The sequence below is a fragment of the Hemicordylus capensis genome, chromosome 1 (assembly GCF_027244095.1).
Source record: "Hemicordylus capensis ecotype Gifberg chromosome 1, rHemCap1.1.pri, whole genome shotgun sequence".
NCBI classification, from domain to species: Eukaryota; Metazoa; Chordata; class Lepidosauria; order Squamata; family Cordylidae; genus Hemicordylus; species Hemicordylus capensis.
The window spans coordinates 119735382-119758688 of NC_069657.1; the positions used below are offsets into that span (position 1 = coordinate 119735382).

At 43.5% G+C, this 23307-nt stretch overlaps 1 protein-coding gene across 5 annotated transcripts in view; it reads left to right on the top strand.

Annotated features, from left to right (window-relative positions):
- TRIM66 (tripartite motif containing 66) overlaps window positions 1–13946 on the top strand; it is a 105237-nt gene extending 91291 nt beyond the window's left edge. For all 5 annotated transcript variants that reach the window (XM_053285320.1, XM_053285319.1, XM_053285322.1 and 2 more), the window contains 6 exons: window positions 2741–3024; window positions 5523–5661; window positions 7655–7729; window positions 9449–9601; window positions 11041–11259; window positions 12124–13946. In XM_053285320.1, the coding sequence (XP_053141295.1) occupies window positions 2741–3024; window positions 5523–5661; window positions 7655–7729; window positions 9449–9601; window positions 11041–11259; window positions 12124–12183 (930 nt within the window). In that variant the 3' untranslated portion in view covers window positions 12184–13946. The remainder of the gene's footprint in view (window positions 1–2740; window positions 3025–5522; window positions 5662–7654; window positions 7730–9448; window positions 9602–11040; window positions 11260–12123) is intronic.
- Window positions 13947–23307: the final 9361 nt, after the last annotated feature.

Here is a 23307-nt window from a genome sequence, read left to right on the forward strand (position 1 = left end):
ATGTCTAATCTGCTTGGAGCTTTTGTCGGAGAGTTTTGTGACTCTGGAGTTTGGGCTTCTAAACTTTACTGGAAAGCCTGGTTATCAGATATGTACTGGGTCTTTGGTGCTTTCACTCCTCGTTCCTGTATTCATGGTGAGGCTGTTAAAACTTACCATTTATGAAACTTGAGCTACAATTCCAACTGGCTATTGTGTTACAAATCTCTGGTCACTGGTCTTGTGGTAGCAAGCATGACTTGTCCCCTTAGCTAAGCAGGGTTCGCTGCTTAGAATGGGAGACTTGATGTGTGAGCACTGTAAGAGATTTCCCTCAGGGGATGGAGCCGCTCTGGGAAGAGCAGAAGGTTCCAAGTCCTCTCCCTGGCTGAGAGAGATTCCTGCCTGCAACCTTGGAGAAGCCTCTTCCAGTCTGTGTAGACAATACTGAGCTAGATGGACCAATAGTCTGACTCAGTATATGGCAGCTTCCTATGTTCAGCAGAGTGAGCTCGTGACAGTTAGTAGTACAGTACAGACATGTCCTCATTCACACAGTTTAGCTTAAATCAGTTCAAGCACTTTGGGGTCCTAGATGATTAGTGTAGAAATTACAGTCTCCTGGTTTAAGGCTCAGCGCTCAGCAACAACCTTGATACGGATTAGATTTGCTTCTGCTGAAGTTAATGGCAATCAGCTTTTAATAATAACAACAATAATAATAATTCAATTTCTATACCGCCCTTCCAAAAATGGCTCAGGGCGGTTTACAAAGAAAGGTTTACAAGAAAGGTTTACAAATAAATAAGATGGCTCTTAACCAAATGGGAATAGAAAATGTGTAACCAAATCCATTATATATTAGTGATGTGTACGGAACAGTCCGGAGGATATTCTGAAGGCCTCTGGACCGGTCCGGTCATTAAGGCGGTTTGGCGGTTCGATGCCGGGGTGGGGGGGCACTTTAAAGGCGGGAGGAGGATGTACTTACCCCTCCCGCTGCTTTTCCCCTGCCAGCACGCGTATTTTTGAAAGCATTTGAGGTGCATTTGGGGTTTCGTGTGCATGTGCAAAAGGCTTTCTGAAGCTTTTTGCAGACGACTAGGGGAAGGGGCGGCAGGGAGCCTGCCACCTCAAATGCTTTTAAAAATATGCGCCCCGGTGGGGGAAAAGCGGCGGGAGGGGTAAGTACACCCTCCCCCTGCCCTTAAAGTGCCCTCCAACCCAGGTTCCGTGCACATCCTTATTATATATTTTGAATAATCCATTCATTTCTTGTTTGGTGGTGGTTTTGTATGGAATCAGGTCATACTTCCCAGTGAACCCCAAATACAAAATGTTGTATTTGGCATATAGAATTTTGCCATTTAAATTAGCTGAATGCACTACTTTTTATACCAGAAGATGCTGGGGGAATGGTTTGATTTTTTTTAATTTTATAGAAGAAATTTTGAATATAACCATCAGATTTTAATTGCTGCTGTTCTCAACCTATTTTAATAACTCAATAATCAGATAAATAATTCTGAAACCACACCATGCCCAAGGGGAACAGAAGATCTTTCTCAGATTCAAACGTACTATGATTCAAATGTGCCATATATGGTAATTATTCAATAAAATGAATGTTTGCAATTGAAATCCTACAAATGTCAAACATACCTCCCTTTTGTAAGCATATTAACAAAAAAATTCTTTAATTTTCCTATAAGTGTAAGCTACGCAAAATGACTTTGCCTGGTCAATGACAGACCTTACCTCCTAGGACTTTCTATTTGTCAGGGAAAGTCCTTGGGATTTTTATTATATCTGCCAATCGATATGAACTTTTTAGAGTTGCTTAATCATCCAGCATTAAATTGATTTGATTAAATGTCAATGTATTTGCATATTACCAATGCTTTAGTAAAGCTGCCAAATAAACTGAAGGGCAGTTTTTCATAGGTGTGAGAACCACTCACTCTAGGGAATCAGAAACCTAGAAATGTTTGCAATTAAAACTAAACACCAGACCAAAATGGCTTTAGGAATGAACAAATTCAAATTCCATCAGAATTGTGGAAATTTTAGATTTCAAAGAGATAAAAACAGTTATTTCAATTGAGGAGTGTCAGCAACTGTTACCTGAGGTCCTTTTTGCTAGAAAAATAGCTATCTTGGTTTCACATTGAAATTCAAAATTTTTCTAATTGTGGATTCAAATTAGGAAACTGTTCCAACTTCTCTGGCATAGGGGAGAGGGGCTTGATACTTGGAAGGGCACACTGTCATTCAAGCTGCAAAATCTTAGCTTCACTAAATAATTATTTAATCTATTGATTAACCAATTAAAATTTTTGGCATAATATTTGATGAGTGTAACTGGGACAATGAAAACATATCTGCTGAATTAAGAGCCTTCCCATCTCTGACAGCTTTTTAAAAAGTCTTTAAAGATGCTTTTTAACTAGGTTGTGGTTTTAAACTGTATTAATGTTTTGATTTTTGTCTTAATTTGCTTTATTTTGTTGTAAAATGCCCAGAGACGTAAGCTTGGGGAGGTACACAAATATAATAAATAAATTTCAACATGGCCCACAATATAAGATTTGAGAAGTTATGTTTAATGTGCTATATGTTAAAGAGACATTGTGGGATAGGAATTGGCAATCATGAATGCCCATACGGCTTCTTTCTCTGAGGCACTATATTAATTCACTGCATTTAAGCTTCTGCAGAATTTCAGTTTGCTGGATGTGAAAATTTCATTTCCCCCCGCAAGGTCAATCAAGGAAATCCACCTGAAAGGCTGTATCCCAAGCCTGAGAACCCAGAAGACAGACGAATCCTCACAGGCCAACCAACTGAGCAAGTGTTGCTTCCTTCTGTCGATCACAGGCTCAGTAACAGTATGAAAAAGTCAGTTCTTTCCCAGGAAGACAATCCTATTGAGAATGAGGACTTCTGTGCTGTTTGTCTGAATGGAGGAGAGTTATTGTGCTGTGATTACTGCCCAAAAGTCTTTCATCTCTCATGCCATGTTCCTGCCCTGCTCAGCTTTCCTGTGTGAGTACATATTGAACAGGAGTATCTGCCACTTTTGGTACCTGTATACATATTTGCCATTCGGGATTATCCTGCTGATGCTGCCACTAACTAGTACACACATGATGACTGAAGGACATCTTGTGTCCTGTTCTTTGCTAATGGGAAACAAGCACTTGATGAGGCTCTTCACACGATCCATGTGTAGAGCCTGGAAGGCCAGTCGTGCAGCCCTGGGTGGCCGGATGGGCCATCCACACAACCACCGGCTCTGTCATGGAGCCGGTGGGGCTGCAGAGTCCCCGGAAGTCCCAGGATGCATTCTGGGGAGACCCCCACTACCAGGAGGCTGCTGTAGCCTCCCGGTTGAGGGTCTACTCGTGTGTTGTCGCACGCTGTGGCAGCACATGGGCAGGGGAACGAGGTTAACGGAGCACCCACTTGTTTAAGGGAAGGGTGTTTTAGGCGGGCTAGCCACCTTGGGAGCCCGGTGGTTCCCACGATCACTGGAAAGCGGGCTAAGTTCCTTTAGCCCACTTTCCAGTGATCGTGGGAATAGCCTCGGTGGCTATTAGTACTAGAAGATTAAAAGAGTGTACTTTAGGTATTTTCTTCCAAAGACCTTCATTCAGGGCAGAAACAGGGGAATTATCTTGGGAACTGGAAGATGTCAAGAACAAGGGAGCGAGAGCCTATTCTGTTCGTAATGAGTTGGTATCTGTCAGAGTTTTTCTGAAACTATGAAATTCATCAGTCTGACTTGGCAAGATAGATGCCTCTGTTCAAGCAGACCTCAACCCTCATTCTGGAATAATTGATGCCAAATGCCAAACAAATACAACAGATAGAGCCTTTTCTCAGAAGCACTGAGAAAGGGCTACAGGATCTGCAGGGAGGAGCCCTAAAGAGCTTACCTCCCCACAGACTATCATTCTGTCTTTCCTGGGCAGGAGGATCACCAGGTCAGACAAGAGTAGGGGTGCTGGGATGCGTCACCCCGCCCCTGGCCAGAGCTCTAATCATGCACTGTGTGAGTGCGTGGTGCATTATGGGGATCCCCCCTCCCCCAGTCTGCTAGCTGTGGCTGCTTGCAGCCGCGGCTGACAGACGATTGTAAAAACAAGGTTAAGGGAGCGCTCGTTCCCTTAACCTTGTTTTAAAGGGAGTCTTCATAGGCCAGTTTGCCGCCATGCTGCCACCGGGATTGGGCCCGATCCTGACGATGGTACACATGCTCATGCAAAACCAAGCTGGGCTAATGGGAGTGCATGTGAATAGCTTCATAGGATTGCCAGGGTTGCATTTAAGAATCTAAGATTTGGGGCTTGTGATGTCACAAGCCTGACAATCCTTGGAAAATGGGGGGAAAGTCTGATACCAGAGCAGAGTCCACCAGTAAAGAGGTAAAGTCAGCCCTCAAATGGTCTGAGATTACCTTTGTCACTTAACTAGCTGAGGGGAAAAAATCAAAAAGCTGGAGAAACAGGATTGCTTGGGGCAAACTGGCAACTGTACATAAGTGTGTATCATTTTCCTTATAATTTTGAACAAATTAGGCACCATTGTTAGGTTCTTATACATCCCATATCTAACTTCTTCATACAAACAGGATGCACAAGAACCTAACACAGAAGGGAATCTCTCTCTCTCTTTTTCCCCCAAATTGAATTTTTATTGATTTTAACAGTAACAATATTCATTCATAACAAACATAATAAACAGAAGTGGACTTCCCGTGCATCTGTCTTCGTGAAACATCAGCTATAAAATTTACCCTTGCTATAATAATAATTCAGAACATAAATTTAAACCCTTACAAACACAATTAGTCTACCCAACCTGCATTCCCCCCCCCCCTTTTCTCTCTAAATTTCAAATCCAGCTGTAAGGTCCATAGTAGGAAAATAGTTTTTTAGATACACCAAAAATGGTTTCCAATCTTCTTTGAAACATTCTAAGTTTGGGTCTCTTATCAGTGTTGTAAGTTTTGCCATCTCCGCATATTCCAAAAATTTTATCAGCCAATCTTCTTTTGAAGGCAGTTCATTACTCTAACACAGAAGGGAATCTCTCAATGGTTTCTCTCTCTCTGATGGAAACCAAGGCAAGCATGGAATATGAGAAGTTGGAGCACCAAAGAGACTTCTGATGTTTGTAGTAATATGAAAAATGAATTACATAAAAACAATCTGCTTTCTGCATGCCTGGCATATATTCAAGAGAATTTTGCCACAGCTTCTTTTCTCTGCTCCTGCTGTTTGCTTTTTGCATCCAAGCCTGTATTTTGTCACAAATGATTAAACACACTCCTTCCTAAAGAATGTATAGTCTGTGTAGACTTCTGCAGCATCCATCACAATGTGCTTCTTTCTTTTGCCAGAGGCAACCAGTTGAAGCAGCATCTTCTGCAACAGCATGCTTGTCAAGGCTTTCTGTTAGCCATCTCTTCTTGTTGTGTTGTCAGGGACCCAGTGATCTGCAGAAACAATCTGATGCTGTGTTTTCCCTCTGTGCTGTAGGGGTGAATGGGTGTGCACGCTTTGCCGCAACATGGAGAAGCCAGAGGTAGAATATGACTGTGAAAACACACGCTTCAGCTACAGTAACACACTAATGCCAGCAAGAGCACTTTATGGCCTTGATGACTATGACCAGAAGGTAAGTGCAGGCAGGCGCGCTTTTAGGTATGGACCTGGGGCCCATGTCCGTGTGCCCACTCTGCTAGGCGCTTTCCAGTTAGCCACTCAACAGCTGCAAAATGCTTCTGTTTAGGCAAATCACATTCAAAACATAAATAGCAAAGCACCCAGCAGAGAGAGCAGTCTTGCGAGAACTAATAACCTGAAAAAACAGCAACTTTTTAATACCGGATTTGCAACATAATAGCACTATCGCAGCAATTAAAATTGAAACAAGGCATTGGAAATATGAACGGCACCCTGGTGTCAGCGTAGGGACTGTGGTGTCACAACACAGGAAGTGCAGAAGCATGCTTCAGAGATATGTCATTATCCCGTTGCAGGGTCTAATCTGGAAAGCCCCCTAGAGGGCCCTATGATGTTCCCCAAGGGAACAGAAGTTTTCTTTTATATCTCTGGAATGGCTTAGCCTAAAGTCCTAAAATTTGGCACAGATGTAGCGTAGGTTATCAGGACTCTGTGTATTGATTTTGAGATGGATTGATCAATTTGTTGGTTTTTAATATTTTTTTAAATTTAAAAAAACTTCAAAAAAAGTCCTATAAGTGGTTTGTTTTGTAAGCAGAAACTTACAAAAGCTTCTGGAACTGAAGCCTCCACTTGGGCCATCATTCCACCTCTATGTGAAGGATTCTGCCCTTTGCTTTCATAAAAAGTGCACATGCGCTGTTCCCCCCTCTCCCCTACATTATCAGAATGGGTGGACTTACGAGTTCTGAAACTGGGCACACATGTAGCTCAAGATGGCAGGACTCTGTGTATTTTTATTTCAAGGAAATTAGTCAATCCTGTGATTTTTTTAAAAATGAATTTTCCATACTGCAGTAAAGCTGCCAGATATGGATACTCTCTATCCATAGAGTATGTCACACCTATTGAAAGTGGAACTAATTGTTATATCTGAATAAACAAGCACCAGATTTTTTTTTACAAATGCACTATGCTCAAGTTGGTTTGTGACCCAAAACGTCTGCCTGAGAACTGTGAAGAAAGGGGGATGTGTTGTGGTTTTAATACCCGCCCCCGTTACAAAAGTACTATATGTCCAACTTGGTTTTGTGTTTGAAGAGTGGAGCAAGGGTTGTGTCCCAACAACAGTTAGTGTTGTGTCCCAGTTAGTTTGTGAATGGTCAAGAAGTTGTGTGAATCCATTAGGGCTTGTGTAGTCTTGCGGGGAGCAGGGGAGCAAATGCACTTGGTCCCAGATCTGTGGGTTTGTGGTGAAATGTATATATATTGAGAGAGGATGCTTATTTTCAGGGGGTGGACCCTGGTTCATTAGGTCCAGGGTCCAAAATTACCTAGCTGCACCCCTGAGTGCAGGTACCAATGGAGAGATATAGGCAAGGAATGACCGAACCTCTTTTCTTCTTCAGTCATGTACATTGCCTCTTTGCAAGTTAAACTACTGTGGATTCCATAAATGAGTCAGAATCAACACAGCTCAAAATCAGTTCTCACAGCCATTGGTGAGGGGGGCAGAAAAAAGCCCAAACAAATAGGCTTTTCCAGTATGCGTTGCCATGTTCAACTAGTCTAGCCAATGCTTGTATACATACTGAGGTCATGATTTGCAAAATCTTGAAACGCTTTTAAGAAGTGGGTGGAACCAAGGTGCAGGGCATGACCTAGTTTTGACATAGTTGTGATTTATTTCTCTCTTGTTAAATAAGTTTGAGTTTATTGGGAATGAAAGCAAAAAACACATAAACAAAAAACAGAGGAGTTGGAGGAGGTGGAAGAGCATATAGTTTTTGCAATGTACAAAGTTGTAGCGGGGAGTGCGGGGGAAACCCTCATAGTTACAATGTAGATCTGAATACTGAATACATTATTAAAGTGAAGAAATAAAGTGCCTTTGCAAAAGCTTTTAACTGACCGCAGACATTAACGTAGGTATTCACAGAGCTCATTTATGAGCAAACTTTAATTGTAAACTTGTATTTTTGCAGAAGTGTGAGAAATTGGTACTCTCCCTGCTCTGCAATAGCCTGAGCCTTCCGTTCCATGAGCCGGTCAGCCCCTTGGTAAGTGCTACACAAGCTTTCATGGCCTCTCTGGGCAGTCATGCTTGACTCTCTCATCTGTTTCTTACGCTTTTCAGTGTGCAGGCTTGAAATAGCCCTGCTAAACAGCCCACTTGCTTGTTGACTGGTAGCAGTTGGCCTGTTACAATGAAATGCTTGGATTTGTCAGCATCACACATCATGTCAGAAAATGGTCTAATCCCAGTGTTGAATATAAAAATGTATCTCTCCCATGGCATCATTCACTATAAATACAAAGCACACAAAATGCTGAAAAGGATATCTCTTGCGTGTTAAGAAGAGTGATCTCAGCTTGTGGACTACTTCATGCTTTAGCGTGTTCTTTCACACCCTAGTTGAGAAATATGCTTCCACATCATAAGTATACTTCCTCCTCTAATGTATTTCAGTAGTGCTACCATTCTCCCCTCTTGGCCCCAGCAACACAGGCTGAACGATCTTAACCTCTTCTCTTAAGGAGCTCAATGTACAACAGCTAAGGGGAACTGAGGCTGTTCTCATGCCCAGCCTGGGTTAGGCTGCGTGTGAGAACCACCAGGAGCTGGCCCGATCCCAGCAGGGCAGCACCGCTTCGTCCCCGTTCTTAGCTCGGCTGTTAGCTGAGGATAAGGAGCAAGTGCTCCCTTAAGCCGGGCTATGGGCTCATGTGAGAGCCAGCCTGCTACTAGCCTGGAAGCACACACAGATGGGTGCCTAGAGTGCCTGTCTCTTGGGGAAATCCCCCAAAGTATGCAGTGTTGTGCGGTGCATCAGCACGGCTGGGAGCAGCATGGAGATTCATTCGCGCTGCTTTCGGCAGCAGTGGTTGTGTGGGTGTGTGCCTTGCGTGCTGCCCAGGCTGTGAATGGTCGTCTGGGGGAAGGTAGGTTGAACCCTGCCCCCCCCGCACCCCCCCCCAGCCTTCCATTGTGTGAACAGCCTCACTGTCTCATCATTTCATTGCTCTATAAAGTTCAACCTATTGCTGTCATGCTTGGGTGGGGCAAGAGTCAGAAAGCAGATTGTTAGGGGCATACTAAGTCAAAGTCACAGGAGGCAAGAAGTCAGGAATGTGCTGAAAGTCGAACAGAGTAGAAGTCAGGAGCCAGACAAAAACCAGAAACACACCAAACCGAGTCAGGAAACCAAAAGAGCCGAAACCCACAATTGGTCAGAGCATGTCCAAAACGAAGTTGCTTTAGCAAGAGGCAGAGGCCAACAAGCCTTAAATAAAGCAGCCAGAAATGCAGCTCTTCCTGAGACTGGAATGTCCCAGGTTTTAAAGGACCAGTGCCCTATTTTCCAGGTGTTGGCTCCAGTGGAGTTGGTAGCTACTGGTAGAATTAATGGTACCTCTGCTTCAGCCTCTGATTCAGAGGACAAGGATAGGAGGATGTTTGTTTTGTTTATATCTATGTAAACTGCTTTGGGAACTTTTGTTGAAAAGTGGTATATAAATTTTTGGAGGAGGAGGAGTGGTGTCAAGGGGGTCAGCAGGTACAGGAAACCCTGGCATCAGAGGTGAAAGCCCCTCACACCCTGTTTTGTCCTGGGGTGTCAGACTCAGGTATTATGGGGTCAGGCTCGGGGTTCATGTCAATTATCTGATTTGTAATATGGACAAAATACTTGCCAAACTCACAGGAATGTTTTGAGATATAAAGAAATACTGTGATTATCAAAAAATCTAATGCCAACAACATTTTCTTTTCTGAACAGGCTCGCCATTATTATCAGATTATCAAAAGGCCAATGGACTTGTCCAGCATTCGGAAAAAGCTCCAGAAAAAAGACAAATTGCACTATTCCACCTCTGAAGAGCTGGTAGCAGATGTGCGCCTTATGTTCTGGAACTGTGCAACGTTCAACTATGTAAGTACTTGTGATAACTATGGAAGTACTTGTAAGCACACAGTATAACCCTTGCAAAGGATGTGGGCCTTCCACCCCCATTGCTTTGGGTATTTTTACTTGGGCCTTGAGACTTTAATCAATAATCCCAATATAAAGTTGTCAAATATTACAGGATGTGTAAAAATATTAAATCAAAAGCAAGCTAGCAATTTGGCAATAACTGTGGGCAGTGTCTCATTATCCTGGAGAAAGAGATGCATCTAGAACACACACATGTGGCCCTGGAGTTTAACAAGCTAAAATGCACTAGAGTGGGTTCCTTAATGGCCTAATTTGTCTTTATCGGGGAATGCAGCGGGTGCTGACCCAGCGGTGCCCTTTGGACTGGACCTCCGGACAGGTAGTGTGGCTGCCACGGAGCTACCCACACTAGGCCTCTGGGGGTACATTTTGGAGGACATTCCCGGAGGCCTAGTGTGGGTAGCTCCGTGGCAGCCACACTGCCAGTGCCGGCCCATGCTCTGTTGCTGCCATGTGGCCAAATGCGCGAGACCTGCGGCCTGGGCTCCGCCAGCCCACCCCCATCTCCCTCCCGCGCAGTGGGGGGGGGCACAGCCAACTCAGTGTGGGCTGCGCTTGCCTTTCACCGTGCTGCTTCTGGCCCAGCTTGTTGTGATGCACTATGCTACACAGAAAAAGGGGGCACACCTGATCTCCCCTAGACCCGGCGGGGCTGAGGCGGGCCAGGTGAGCAGTTCAGCTGCATGTGCACATGGCATCGGGCTGCAGGTGTTTTCAAGCAGCCTGCTTGAGCCCTGCAATGCCAGAGAGAACAAACAGTGAGGCAGAGCAGGCTGCTTGAAGGCAGCCAGCCTGGAGGCAGAGTGGCCAGCACCCTGCCCTGCTGCTCTATGTACTGAGCAGAGCCGACCTCTTCCTCTGACTTAGTAATGGAAGGTATGTGATTTCCTTTTTGTGGTTCTCCCCCTACTGCTTGGCATATTTATGGAATGGCTTGTCACAGGGCTTTTATATTGGGTATAGATGTAGGGCAGGGTGGGAGGGCTCTTTAATCTGAAGTGAATTGGTCAAATGTGTGTTTTAAGATATGTTTTAATACATTTTTGAATTGTTTTTTAAAAAAAAACCCAAAGTCTTTAAGTGGCTTGTTTCATGGCAGAAAATTACAAAAACGTCAGGAACTGACTGGGACCATCATTCCACCCCCATGTGGAAGAATATGCCCCCTGCCTTTCATAAAAAAAGGGTAAAGCGCCCCCTGCTTTTTGCCCCACCACTTAGAATGGCTTGGCACAGGGCTTTGATGTAGGGCAGAGCAGGAGGACTCTGTGTCTCTAATAAGTATTATAATCTCGAACAAGTATTATGAAGAGAGCAGGCCTTACTAAAGGAACAACATGCTCTCATAATAACTCTTCTGATACTTTTCCTTATAGCCTGATTCAGAAGTTGCTGAGGCTGGCCGATGCCTGGAAATGTTCTTTGAAAGCAAGCTAAAAGAAGTTTATCCAGAAAAGCAGTTCTCCTTGGTGCAGCAAGATGACTCCGATTCAGAAGAAGTGGAGCATGAGAACAGCCATGTGGGTCCCAAAGGATTCCAGTGGCCATCGTACAGACAAGAGTGCATCCAGCCTAAGAGAAGGCGACGGCATGCTGTAAGAATGCAAATGCAAACACACTTGGTTGCTGAGTGGCCACAGTGCTCATTCTGTCCGCAGCTATTGGCAGTGCCTGACGTCCAGGATAACCAAGCGCTTGAGCAAATGTGCTGTCCACTTGTACTAAGTCTGGACCTTGCGTTCCAAACTAGTGCGGTGCTAGCACAACCAGGTGCACAACCTGTGGCATGCCTCGTTTCCCTGGGAACTCTTGTGCAAAAGTGCAGTTCCCCAAATCCCAATGCCTTTGCACAGCTACACAATCTCCTTGTACCAGCGCAACTCTGTTTGCTGTGCAAGTGCTTTGTTAGTTTGGATGTCGGCCACTATGCATGTAGGAATGTGTAATCAAACTTGTTCAGATATAAGTGAGCTTTTCTACAGGCTGATCACCAAGGTGGCCTCCTAACACTATAAGATAGTTCACATGAGCCAGGATGGCAGGGTGGGAAGTGGTGGGGTGGGGAGGCCGGAGCACTCTTACCTTCCCCCCCAGATGATCTCTGCTTTTCTTTGGGCTGCACAACTTGCATGCCCACATTAGCCGCGTTGACTGGAGCCGTGTGGTCATCCGGAGGCTGGGGGAATGGCCTGGGGACAAAACTTGGGCTACCCGGTGGGGCAACACTGGGTTAGAGCCCAATCCTTCCATTCCACATGAGCAGCCCTTCCACATGAGGTAGCCCTACCTGGGTAGGGCTGCTTGTGTGAACAGCCTCTAAGTCTGTGTGAGCAAAGGAGTCAACAAATAAAGCTCTCCCAAGCTACCCAAATATTGTGCCAAGTAGAAGAGAGTGTAAAATAATATCTGGAAGGACTAGATTATCTTGCTATTCATCTTTTTGTTTCCTTTCTACACAGGAAAGTGAAAAAACAAAGAGACCAATGTTTTGGCCAGCGAAAGGTCTTTCTCAGGTGTAACTTCTGGAGTGCTGCTGGGTGTGCTGTGAGGAACAAAACATCAACCATAATACCCGACTGTCATAAAAAGTATAGAAGCGAAACAAATGGCACTTAGGTGTTTCACCTGAATGTCTCACAAGTGGTTGACCAACTTTATATTTCTTGATCCTTTTAAAGTTACATTTGTAATGTAATGCAGTTTCAGTGGGGAGTCTCTCAGCTATCTCTTCTGTCTAATTTGTGTTTACACTAATGTTTTGATCATATGCAATAGTGATTAATAATAAAGATAGGACATTTGTTATGCTCTAACATTATTTCATAAATTCTCTTCCCTTTATAGATCATAATTAAACGAGCCATCTAACAATCTTGCCATTTCAGCACCCCAAATATATTCCACATATTTATGCTGGATTACAGTAACCACTGCACCTGAGATGGCAGTGTTTGAGTCTATCCTGTTTTATATTGAACAAAATGAGTTCAAAATGCATCTGGGGTGAGGAATGCAGTTCCTAATGCAACTCCTATCTGTGTAAAATGTATATTGCTGCTAACACAATGTGTCCAGAAAAAACCAAAACCCTGCACTTCACTGAATGTAGTAGTTGACTATGGCCTACAATAAAATACAATACGTAGAACTTCTACTCTTTAGTTACAAAAATATGCCTTCTACTATCATAGCGGCTACAGGGCAAATGTGTGTGAGAAGCGGACTGACGTGGTCATTCAGGGAAGGGGAAAAGATTTGGCTACCCATCTGACACCATTCCTTTATGTTCAGTCCGCATTTGTCCTTTGCCTTTCTAGGCTGCAGATGGTGTGTGTGTGTGTGTTTATGGAGCCAGTCCAAAGGCACAGTCTGCATGACCATAGGAATTATGCTGGGTTTTTCTGCGGTGCTTCATTATTGCACTTTCCGGGCCTTTTTCTCACCTTTCCACCTGAGCAATAGTGTCAAGTTTAAGCTGTGGGATGAGACCCAGTGTGGTGTAGTGGTTAGTGTGCTGGACTAGGACCAGGGAGACCCAAGTTCAAATCCCCATTCAGCCATGATACTAGCTGGGTGACTCTGGGCCAGTCACTTCTCTCTCAGCCGAACCTACTTCACAGGGTTGTTGTGAGAAGAAACTCAAGTACGTAGTACACCGCTCAGGGCTCCTTGGAGGAAGAGCGGGATATAAATGTAAAAATAAATAAATAAAATAAAATAAATGATTCCATACAGGCAAGTTGTAGGACTCATAACTTGAGTTACAGTTATTTCTGCCTATATAATGCCTCAGGTTCTCATCCCACATGTCTTGACTTGATTATATATTGCATCGTGAAGCCCCACCCCGCCTCATCTTCTCCAGTCTGGCATTCCTTGAGCTCAGTCTCATTTTCAATCCCACATGAAATAGTTAAAGCATACCCTGAGTGGGAATTAGTGTGATCCCATTTGGGATGGGAGATCTTCTTATATTTCCTGGCTTTCATCTGACTCTTTAAAGTGAGAGTTACTTTACGTCTCCCAAAGGGTAGTGATTTCCTGGTTATATTTACTGTAAATGAAGATAACTTTTCAGCACAGTCTATATGAATTTGTTGAATATGGTATATGGATGTTGTTATAGAGAACACATTAAGTGAGAGTTTAGTAAGACCTGAATATTTCTTCCTGTTGTCTATGTTAATATGGTTTGACAAATACTGTAGAAAAAATGTTCTCTTTTGCTATTATATAAAATAAACAATGCACTGAACAAACAACATATGTTAAGTGAAGTTTTTCCCCTGCCTATGTTCTTGGTTACCATGCCATATATATTAGCATATATTATTCTCAGGATTGGTGTTTTGAGGTTCTTGGGCACCTAAAATCTACACTGATGGAGTGTATTTACAACATGAACTTTCAAATGAGACAGTATGGGACGCAAATCAACTGAGATATCTCAGAGCCCTTTGCCAGAAGTAGGTAGACAACATTTCTGCTTTGTAAGGCAGTAATGAACCTCATGGCACAATGACCTATGACTACTGTCAAGACAAGGGGGTGGGAAGTCACAATTTCCTGTTGCTAAATTTGTTGCGAGTGGCTTCTTTTGCAGTTTTCTTTGTGCTGTTTCCTATTACTGGACCACTCTCTGTGGTCTGTTAATTGACCGCTGCTATCCAATAGTCTCCTCTAGTTGCATTAGTAGAGTCCTTGTTGAGGAGGAGCCCTTATGTTTTTCTTACTCTTTTGGAGGATGTTTAAGGGCAAGGAATAGAAGATATGGTCCTCATGGGTCCATCTAACTGAGATGAACTTTCTTCCCTCTTCTTGAAGTGAAGGCTTCTGTAACCTTTGTTGCATCAAAGCTAAGACTCCTACTCAATTAGCTGTATGCTTTGTATAATGTAGCTTCTGTGAAGGGAGGCCAGCATGTTCTCACAAGTGGACTACTAAGAAAGCTAGGTGAAGAAAGCGCAGGTGATGGAGGTGTTAGATTACCCACTGGCTGCCTCTGGCCTCTGCAGTTGGCCTGCCCCTGCAAAACTTCATCCAACAGCAGTGAACATGTCAGCTGTCACCAGGCTCATCTCACCCTTTATACTTCTCCAGAAGGCAGGTGGTGGTGTGGAGGGCCAGGAATTTGAGTCACTTCCAGCCATTTTTGAAAAGACAAAGCAGGGTGAGGAGCAGGAGTGCCAGTGCTTGTGGCTACCTCTGCCACCACTGAATAATCGTGGATTGGGCAGGTGGGTGGAGATTTGGTGCATAGGGGGAAGGAGGGGCTGAGAGACTGGGAAGATGATTGGGCAGGCTGGAGAATCAACATGCAAAGGAGAGGGAGCAACAGAGAAAGTGGGGGAAAACTGTTGCATGGCATACTTTGTGTACCACATGGTGGATGAGGGTGTAAGCACACCATGCTACCCTAAGGTGCCAGGTATGGTTGGGCTAACTGTGAATGGGTTTTTGTTAGGGAAATTGACAGCCTTTCAGGCAAATTCTCAATTTTGCTAGCCTAACAGTATTAATCGCTTTTTACAGATTGTGGTTGGTTTTTCATGAGGATTGAAGAGGAGCCATAGCTTTAACACATGCAGGTTCAGCCCATGTTCATTGTAGTCCAAACTAAAGGACTACCTACTCTAAGATTAATCTACCTGCCTAGGAAGATCACAACTCACAGGAACAGTGGGACACTTGTGATGTAAATTGCTTTTCTCACCGTGTGAGACATTGGCTAATTGTATCATGTGGATGCTGGCTAACATTTTATATTTAAATCAAACACCTGCAAACTTAAGGTTATAAATTGTTGTCAAAGAGACTTGCATTTTGGGCAGTATACAAATGTGTTAAATAAATAAATCACATACCATTTCCAGCTAAAGCTCATTATAATGGATGCAGTTCAGAGCTTCCAGTGGTTGCCCCCAAGATGTGGAATAGTAAGTTCATTTTTCCACTTCTCTCCCAATGTTTCATAAATGGTTAAAGACCATTCTTCACTTAGGCTTTTGAGTTATTTGCCTTGAGTTGGTTGTTCATTCACTGTATGCTCCTGCTGTTTGCTAAGTCTGTAGATTGGTTTTGCTGTTTTTGCAGTTGAATAAGTGCTTTTATATTGTGCTTCTTCATTGTTTATTGTACAATTTATTTCATTGCACAATAAATATATAATATGTGGATGTAGAATGCTGTTTATACATGCTTAACACCCAAACCATTTAGAGGTTAGGAATTGTACCTTTAGATTGTAGAAATCCACTGTAGGTATTAATCTCTGGTATACTTTGTAACTCACCTCTTTGGACTCATCTTTATTATGAGATGACGAGTTACTGTTATGCAGCAGCAGATGTGATAGAAAGAAACATATGAGTATTTATTATAATAGAGGGGTGAGCAACAAACCTTTTAAAGCTGTTTGTATATTTATTGTAGTGAAAAGCAGGATTTGTTTATCTTGTAGATTGCTTTGAATATATTTCATCTTATATCCTTATTTATAGCTTTTAAGGATAAAAGCTATCTTTATTAATAGTTTAGGGAAATGATGTGAGAAGTGCTTACCATACTGTAGAAAACCAAAATTCCTATAGGTATTAGGTGTATTTCACTTGTGCAATCTTCTTGATTCTTTGAAAATTGTTTGCAAGCTATAAATGCCTAAAAAAATAAACAAACCCTAACCTTTTCTCTAGGAGCCACACACAATTAAAATCTGTATACATATCTGTAGAGATATTTAACACTTTTGGGATGGGAAGTGTTATTGAGATATCCAAAACTGAACGCCTGTAGCTTTTAGCTACATTATGAAAGTCCCGAGTCCCAAAGGTGCCTATTTTCTTCTACTGAGAATATTGGAAGCAAGTTTGCTATGAGATGATGTACCAAGTGGTTCTACTGCTTCTCAATGGGTAATCATATTTTTGAAAACAAACATTCATGGTTCAGATAGAGTACCAACAACTTTTTAATCTGCAGTTACAATATTTTCTTTTAACTAATCTGAGAATACAGAATTATATTCAGAATATATATTACATAGTTATGTGTATATACAGGTATGATGGCAGATAAAGAAAAACTGGAATAGTCAGAGCTAGGGATGTACATGGAACCAGTTCCATCCATGCACTCTCAAGGGGGGGGGTTGCTTTACATAAGAACATAAGAACAGCCCTGCTGGATCAGGCCCAAGGCCCATTTAGTCCAGCATCCTGTTTCGCACAGTGGCCCACCAGATGCCACCGGAAACCACAGGCAGGAGCTGAGAGCATGCCCTCCCTCCTGCTGTCACTCCCCTGCAACTGGTACTCAGAGGCATCCTGCCTTTGAGGCTAGAGGTGGCCCACAGCCCTCCGACTAGTAGCCGTTGATAGACCTCTCCTCCATGAAGTTATCTTCTTAAAGCCACCCTTCTTAAAGCCATCCAGGTTGTTGGCTGTCACCACATCTTGTGACAGAGAATTCCACAAGTGGATTATGCGTTGTGTGAAAAAGTATTTCCATTTGTTGGTCCTAGATTTCCCGGCAATCAGTTTCATGGAATGACCCCTGGTTCTAGTGTTATGGGAGAGGGAGAAGAATCTCTCTCTCTCCACTTTCACACCATGCATGATTTTATAGACCTCTACCATGTCTCCCCGCAGTCGTCTTTTTTCTAAACTAAAAAGCCCCAGATGTTGTAGCCTTGCCTCATAAGAAAGGTGCTCTAGGCCCCTGATCATCTTGGTTACCCTCTTTTGCACCTTTTCCAGTTCTACAATGTCCTTTTTTAGATGTGGACCAAAATTGTACACAGTACTCCAAGTGTGGTTGCACCATAGTTTTGTATAAGGGCATTATAATATTAGCCGTTTTATTTTCAATCCCCTTCCTAATGATCCCAAGCATGGAATTGGCTTTTTTCACAGCTGCCGCACATTGAGTCGACACTTTCAACGAGCTATCCATCACAACCCCAAGATCCCTCTCTTGGTCAGTCACCGACAGCTCAGATGTATACTTGAAGTTGGGGTTTTTCATCCCAATGTGCATCACTTTACACTTGCCAACATTGAAGCGCATTTGCCACTTTGTCGCCCACTGCCCCAGTTTGGAGAGATCCCTTTGGAGCTCCTCACAATCCGTTTTGGACTTCACTACCTGAAAGAGTTTGGTATCATCTGCAAATCTGGCCACATCGCTGCTTACCCCTGCTTCTAGATCATTTATGAATAAATTAAAAAGCAACGGTCCCAATACAGATACCTGGGGGACCCCACTTACTTCCCTCCATTGTGAAAACTCTCCAATACTTACCCTCTGTTTCCTGTCTTTCAACCAGTTAGCAATCCACACATGTACCTGTCCCCTTATCCCATGACCGCTACGTTTCCTCAGGAGTCTTTGATGAGGAACTTTGTCAAAAGCTTTTTGGAAGTCCAGGTATATGATGTCAACTGGATCACCTTGATCCACATACTCGTTGACACTCTCAAAGAAGTCCAAAAGGTTGGTGAGGCAAGATTTACCTTTGCGGAAGCCATGCTGGCTCACTCCCAGCAGGGCCTGTTCTTCTAGGTGCTTTACAATTTTATCCTTGAGGTTGCTTTCCATCAATTTGCCTGGAACGGACATTAGGCTAACTGGCCAGTAATTTCCCGGATTGCCCCTGGATCCCTTTTTGAAAATCGGTGTTACATTTGCCACTCTCCAGTCCTCTGGTACAGAGCCCGATTTCAGGGATAAGTTAAATATTTTGGCAAGGAGGTTGGCAATTTCACATATGAGTTCTTTGAGGGCTCTTGGATGCCATCTGGATGGATGGATGCCATCTGGCCCTGGTGATTTGTTAGTTTTCAGTTTTTCCAGACAGTTTAGAACATCATTTCTTGTCACCTCTATCTGACTCAGTTGATTAGCCTCCATCCCTAAAAAGCCTGGTTCAGGAACAGGAACAGGTATATGCTCAGTATCTTCTGCCGTGAAGACGGATGCAAAGAACTCATTTAGCTTCTCTGCAACCTCCATTTCCTCCTTAATAATCCCTTTCACTCCCTCATTGTCTAATGGTCCAACCGTCTCCCTGGCAGGTTTCCTCCTATTGATGTATTTAAAGAAGTTTTTGTTATTCCCCTTGATACTTTTGGCTAAATGTTCCTCAAGCTCTCTTTTTGCCTCCCTTATGGTCACCTTGCATTTCTTTTGCCAGAGTTTGTGTTCCTTTCTGTTCTCTTCATTTGGACAGGACTTCCAGTTTCGGAAGGAAGTCTTCTTCCCTTTTATGGGTTCCTTGACTTTATCTGTTAGCCATGCTGGCATCCTCCTGGACTTAGTGGTACCTTTCCTTCTTTGGGGTATACAATCTAACTGGGCTTCTAGTATTGTGGTTTTGAGTAAACTCCATGCACTCTGGAGCAAAGTGACTCTCCTGATTTTCCATTTCAGCTTTCTTTTCACCATACTCCTCATTTTGGAGAAGTTTCTTCTTCTGAAATGTCTGTGTTAAGACTTCCTTGGTGATTCTCTCCCCGCATGTATGCTGAATTTGATTGCACTATGGTCACTGTTCCCTAAAGGGTCGATGACACTGACATCACGCACCAGGTCCTGGGTGCCACTCAGAATTAAGTCCAAGGTCGCCTTCTCTCTGGTTGGTTCCAAGACTAACTGTTCTAGGGCACAGTCATTTAGCGTATCTAGAAATTTGACCTCTTTGTCATGACCTGACTGCGAATTTACCCAGTCTATGTGTGGGTAATTGAAGTCACCCATGATTACAGCCCTGCCTCTCCTTGACACCTCCCTGATTTCCTGCTGCAACTCCCAGTCACTGTCAGCGTTTTGATCCGGAGGGCGATAGCATATCCCCAGTAGTACGTTCCCTTTCAGGCCTTGTATTGTCACCCACAGGGTTTCTATGGAGGACTCTGGTCCATCTAGTTTTTCTACTTTGTTAGATTCTATCCCTTCTTTAACATACAGTGCTACTCCACCTCCAAGTCACCCCTCCCTGTCCTTTCTATATAGTTTATATCCAGGGAGAACAGTGTCCCACTGGTTCTCACTGTTTCACCATGTTTCTGTTATGCCCACTATATCTATTTCTATGTTAACAACCAAGCACTCCAGCTCACCCATCTTGGCTTCTGGCATTGGCATATAGGCACCTATATGCTGAATCGCTCACCTGATGTGTGCTATCTTTCGACTCTTTGACCAGTGGGCACAGGCTCCCATCTGCTCTTTATGCGGTTCTGCTCTGTCCCCTTCTTTTTTATCTTTATCCAAGTTACCCCTGCTAACTTGGCAAAGAGGCACCTTTTAACGTGATGATTCTCTTTATTTAGCAGGGGGAGAGTAACTGGCCCTATTCACACCCTGCAGAGTACCTCCAGTGACTGTTGCTGGTGTCTATCTTGTGTTCTCTTAGATTGTGAGCCCTTTGGGGACAGGGATCCATCTTATTTATTTATTATTTCTCTGTGTAAAATGCCCTGAGCCATTTTTGGAAGGGCGGTATAGAAATCGAGTTAATAATAGTAATAATAATAATAAACACTGTCTGTATATTCAGCAGCGATATAGCAATGGAGTTTGGACTAGACAAGTGTGCTGCATTAATAATGAACAGAGGAAAAATAACAAAAAAAGAAGGAATAGAACTGCCTAATTCTCCAGGCTAATAACATTGCACACACTGAAGTTAAAAGAAAAATTGGAAGTGAATACATCAGGAGAGTTAGAAAAATCCTAAAGTCCAAACTCAATGGCAGGAACACCATACAAGCCATAAACACCTGGGCTGTACCTGTTATCAGATACACTGCAGGAATAATAGACTGGAACCAGGCAGATCTAGAAACGCTAGATCGTAAGACCAGGAAAATAATGACCATCAATCATGCTCTGCACCCCTGCAGTGATGTAGATAGGCTATACCTCCCTCGCAGCTCAGGTGGAAGAGGAATGCTGCAAGTCCATCAAATAGTAGAGGAGGAGAAAAGAGGCCTTGAAGAATATATAAAAGACAGTGAAGAAGATACACTTAAAATGGTCAATAATGAGAAACTATTCAACACCAATGAAACAAAGCAGGCCTACAAGAAAGAACAGTCAAGAACCGAGCAGAAAAATGGAAAAATAAGCCACTGAATGGTCAATATTTGCACACTATAACTGGGAAATCAAACATCACCAAGACCTGGCAATGGCTTAAGAATGGCAACTTGAAGAAAGAAACAGAGGGTTTAATACTGGCTGCACAAGAACAGGCACTAAGAATAAATGCAATAAGAGCAAAAGTAGAAAAGTCAACAACAAACAGCAAGTTTCGCCTTTGTGAAGAAGCAGATGAAACCATGGACCACCTAATCAGCTGCTGTAAAAAGATCGCACAGACTGACTACAAACAAAGGCATGACAAGGTAGCAGGGATGATACACTGGAACATCTGCAAAGAATACAAGCTACCTGTAGCCAAACATTGGTGGGACCATAAAATTGAAAACGTTGTCGAAAATGAAGATGCAAAAATATTATGGGACTTCTCACTACAAACAGACAAACACCTGCCACACAATACACCAGATATAACTGTAGTTGAGAAGAAAGAAAAACAAGTTAAAATAATCGACATAGCAATACCAGGGGATAGCAGAATAGAAGAAAAAGAAATAGAAAAAATCACAAAATACAAAGATCTACAAATTGAAATTGAAAGGCTGTGGCAGAAAAAGACCAACATAATTCCAGTGGTAATTGGCACTCTAGGTGCAATTCCAAAACAACTTGAAGAGTACCTCAACACCATAGGGGCCACAGAAATCACCATCAGCCAATTACAAAAAGCAGCTTTACTGGGAACAGCCTATATTTTGTGACGATATCTATAATAACCAGCAGTATTGATGATAAAATTCAGCCATCCCAGGTCCTTGGGAAGGACTTGATGTCTGCATAAAACAAACCAGTCAATAACACCTGTCTGACTGTGTAAACAAGAACTAATATCTGAATCCTTTGCACCCGCACACTTTAAAGGATGGCATTTGCTGAACGGGATACTGCCCAGCTCCCATCGGCTGTTCACCAGGCGTCATTTTAAAAGCTGCTCTGCAACCTTTTTGATTTTAAGCGCCAGCAGTCTGGTTCCATCTTGGTTCAAGTGCAGCCCGTTCCTTTTGTACAGGCCTTGCTTACCCCAAAATATATCCCAGTGCTTTACAAATCTAAACCGCTCCTCCCAGCACCAACGTCTCATCCACACTTTGAAACCCCTCAGCTCTGCCTGTTTCACTGTACCTGTGCGTTGAACAGGTAGCATTTCTGAGAATGCTACCTTGGGGGTCCTGGACTTCAAAACACTATGTATCAGCCTAAATGTGGCTTCTAGGACCTCCCGACTACATTTCCCCACATCGTTGGTGCCGACGTGCACCACAACAGCTGTCTCCTCCCCAGCACTGCCTAAGACCCTATCTAGACACTGCGTGATGTCTGCAACCTTCGCACCAGGCAGGCAAGTCACCGTGCGGTCAACACGCGGGTCACAAACCCATCTTTCTATCCCTCTAATGATTGAATCACCCACTACAAGGAGGCCCCCACCCCACAGAGGAGTATCCCCTGTGCGAGAGGATATGGGCTCATCATCCATGGAAGGAGTTCCTTCTAACAGAGCATTTCCTGCTTCCTCAGACCGATGTCCTCCTTTCCCAAAACCTTCATTCTCCCTGACAGCAGAGGAGCTACCAGCCCTGGAGTAGGATGCCTCTATCACGTCCCTGAAGGTCTTGTCCACATGCCTCTTGGTCTCTCTGAGCTTCTCCAGATCCGCCCCCTTGGTCTCAAGGGAACGAATTTGTTCCCTGAGGGCCAGGAGCTCCTTGCACCGAGAACACACCCATGACTTCTGCCCATGGAGCAAATAGTTATACATGCGACATTCTGTGCAATACACTGGGAAGTGCCCCCTCTCCTGCTGACTTTCTATCCTCATACTGTTTTTGTTGGCTGTTTACAATATTTCGAGATAGTTTATTAGAAGTAGTTTATTATCTGTTTATTAATATCTGTTTATTAGAAAGTTTATTAGAAGGAGAAGTCTCAGCTGTAATGGTCAGATATTTAACTGTCCAACAGCATTTCCAAAGAATATGAGGGAGGGATTTGTACTTACGTTCTCTTCTCCACCAGTCTTCTTGGGATCACTGGGGCTTGTTCCAGGCTCCCCCCCACACTCCCCGCTAAACTCCTGCAAAAGAAACATTGGTCCTACCTGTGAAGGGTTCTTTTTCGCAGTGTCTGATTTACTCCTAGATAGTGGGTTGTATTCGTGATCATGCCTCAGAGACAGGAAGTAATTTTAAAGTTGTAGCTGATATCTGGTAGCTAGGAAGGCGTTGCCCAATTTCCCAGTTCCAGACTGTCGAGCCCGGATTCTGCAAGCTGAAAGAATGAACTAGTAGCTACAGAGAAGAGCGAAGGCAGAAAAAACATTCCAATAGAAGAGACAATTAGAGTTAGAAAATATCATAGTAAAAAAGTACAGTGAATGAACCAAACAGGATAGGTTCTGCTCACCCTGGGAGTCGCCACCTCCCACAACTGCGCCCAAGTCTAACCCAAGAAGGTCAAGCGTCCGCTGGAGGGCTGGATTAAAT